At 57.7% G+C, this 1,627-nt stretch overlaps 1 protein-coding gene across 1 annotated transcript in view; it reads right to left on the bottom strand.

Annotated features, from left to right (window-relative positions):
* Positions 1-319: 319 nt before the first annotated feature.
* The window catches only part of DUSP26 (dual specificity phosphatase 26), a 3,433-nt gene continuing 2,125 nt past the window's right edge, over positions 320-1,627 (bottom strand). The window contains exon 3 of the mRNA XM_077760693.1: positions 320-1,204. Coding sequence (XP_077616819.1) covers positions 980-1,204 — 225 coding nt within the window. The 3' untranslated portion in view covers positions 320-979. The remainder of the gene's footprint in view (positions 1,205-1,627) is intronic.

The raw sequence follows: 1,627 nt of genomic DNA, 5'->3' as shown, positions 1-1,627 counted from the left end.
TTGGGAATATAGACCTATTTTAAATCAGGCAGAGGGAGGGCGGGCGTGTCTTCCGCGCAGCTGCACAAACCAGTTGCAAAGCCTGAAGTTTTTGGTCCTCTGCTGCCCCTCTGTGGATGTGAAGGGAAATAGCAATTTCGGATTTCACTTGTGGCCCAGTGTAAAATTGAACTTGAGAGAAAGAAACCGCCCCTAAGAACTACTGGGGGTTTATGACCACTGTGAGGGAGTCAGGAACTGGGGTTATTCCCAGCAAGGTGAGGGTTCCCAGGAGGGAAGTGGGGAGCCCCTTCACGTTGTCAATGACTTCACAAGGCTCTTCTCCTGTCCACCATCTTTATTTTTCCTGGAGACACCTGCAGCCAGACTGCCAGCGAGCCTCTGAAGCCTCCCAGGCAGGCCCCTCTGCAGCTCCTGGCCACGGCCAGCACCCACGGGCACAGCGCCAATCCTCCCACACCTCCTCTTCCTGTGCTTGGAGTAACAAGTCTGTGGGTTTCTCCCTCCGGTCTCACAGCTTTTCACACCCTCTCTGCACCGTCTGTCTCTACACCACCATCTACACACACGTCTAGACCATCACATTGGTGCTTGCGGCATCCCTGACTCCTGCACAGGCGCAGGGCACACATGGCACTTTAGTTTCGACAAGGGAGCGAGGGGGAACACTTGGGCACAACGTGGGGGAAGGGGCTCTGGGTCACTGCAAGCAGCCTGGCTGAAATCTGGGGTGTCTGAATCCCAGGACTGCTTTCCAACGACAGCGTGGCTGCTTCCTTCCCTGGTCGGCTCCCTCCCGGGGCCCAGCACCCCACCCGACCTCACTCCCCAGCCCCCTCCTGGCAAATAGTGGCAGCAGCCCTGAGCCTCAGGCCTCTCGCTCTCCCGCCTACAGGAGAGGATAGGATGTCTGGGCCTCCTCCCTCCAGCCTGGAGCCAGGGACCCCCCGCACCTGGCCTGACCTCCTTTCCCCTCCCCTCATGCCTCCAGCCCCTGCCGCAGCCTGCGGTCCAGGGCCAGGAGCTGCCGCAGGAAGCCCCGGTTGGGGATGATGCCTCGGTGGTCCTTGACTTTCTTGATGGCCTCCACGAGGGTGAGACGGTGGTACAGCATGAGGTAGGCCAGGACCAGTGTGGCGGACCGGCTCACTCCCACCGCGCAGTGCACCAGGATCCTCCCTGTGAGGACAGACACAGCGGGCAGCTGGGGGGCTGGAGAAGGCTAGGGACAGAGCTACGGGGACAGGTGAGGAGGGGTGCAGGGAGACAGGATGGGGTGCAGACTAGTGGTGGGAAGAATGCAGACCCCCCTGGACAGAATAAGATGGACAACACACAGGGGCTCAGCCTTCAGAACTGCCCCATCCCCCCAGAAAAAGGCTCCGGAAGACACTCGTCTCCAATGGAAGACTGGGTCTAGTACAGCATAGGGACTCAGGTGATACTTCCCACGTGCGTTATCATTGCTACTGTTAACATTTTGGATTATCTCCTTTTCGTGCATTGCCTTTTAGAGATGTTTGAGGGCATTTTTCTTCCCTTAATATCATACCCCGAGCATTTTGTCATGTCATTAAAATCTCTTCCATCCTTGAACCCTGGGGCTTTCCCCTAACTTAACGTCCAG

Source organism: Crocuta crocuta, unplaced genomic scaffold, assembly GCF_008692635.1.
Source record: "Crocuta crocuta isolate KB4526 unplaced genomic scaffold, BGI_CrCroc_1.0 scaffold546, whole genome shotgun sequence".
In the NCBI taxonomy this organism is placed as follows: Eukaryota; Metazoa; Chordata; class Mammalia; order Carnivora; family Hyaenidae; genus Crocuta; species Crocuta crocuta.
This window is presented reverse-complemented; position numbering and strand designations above follow the sequence as displayed.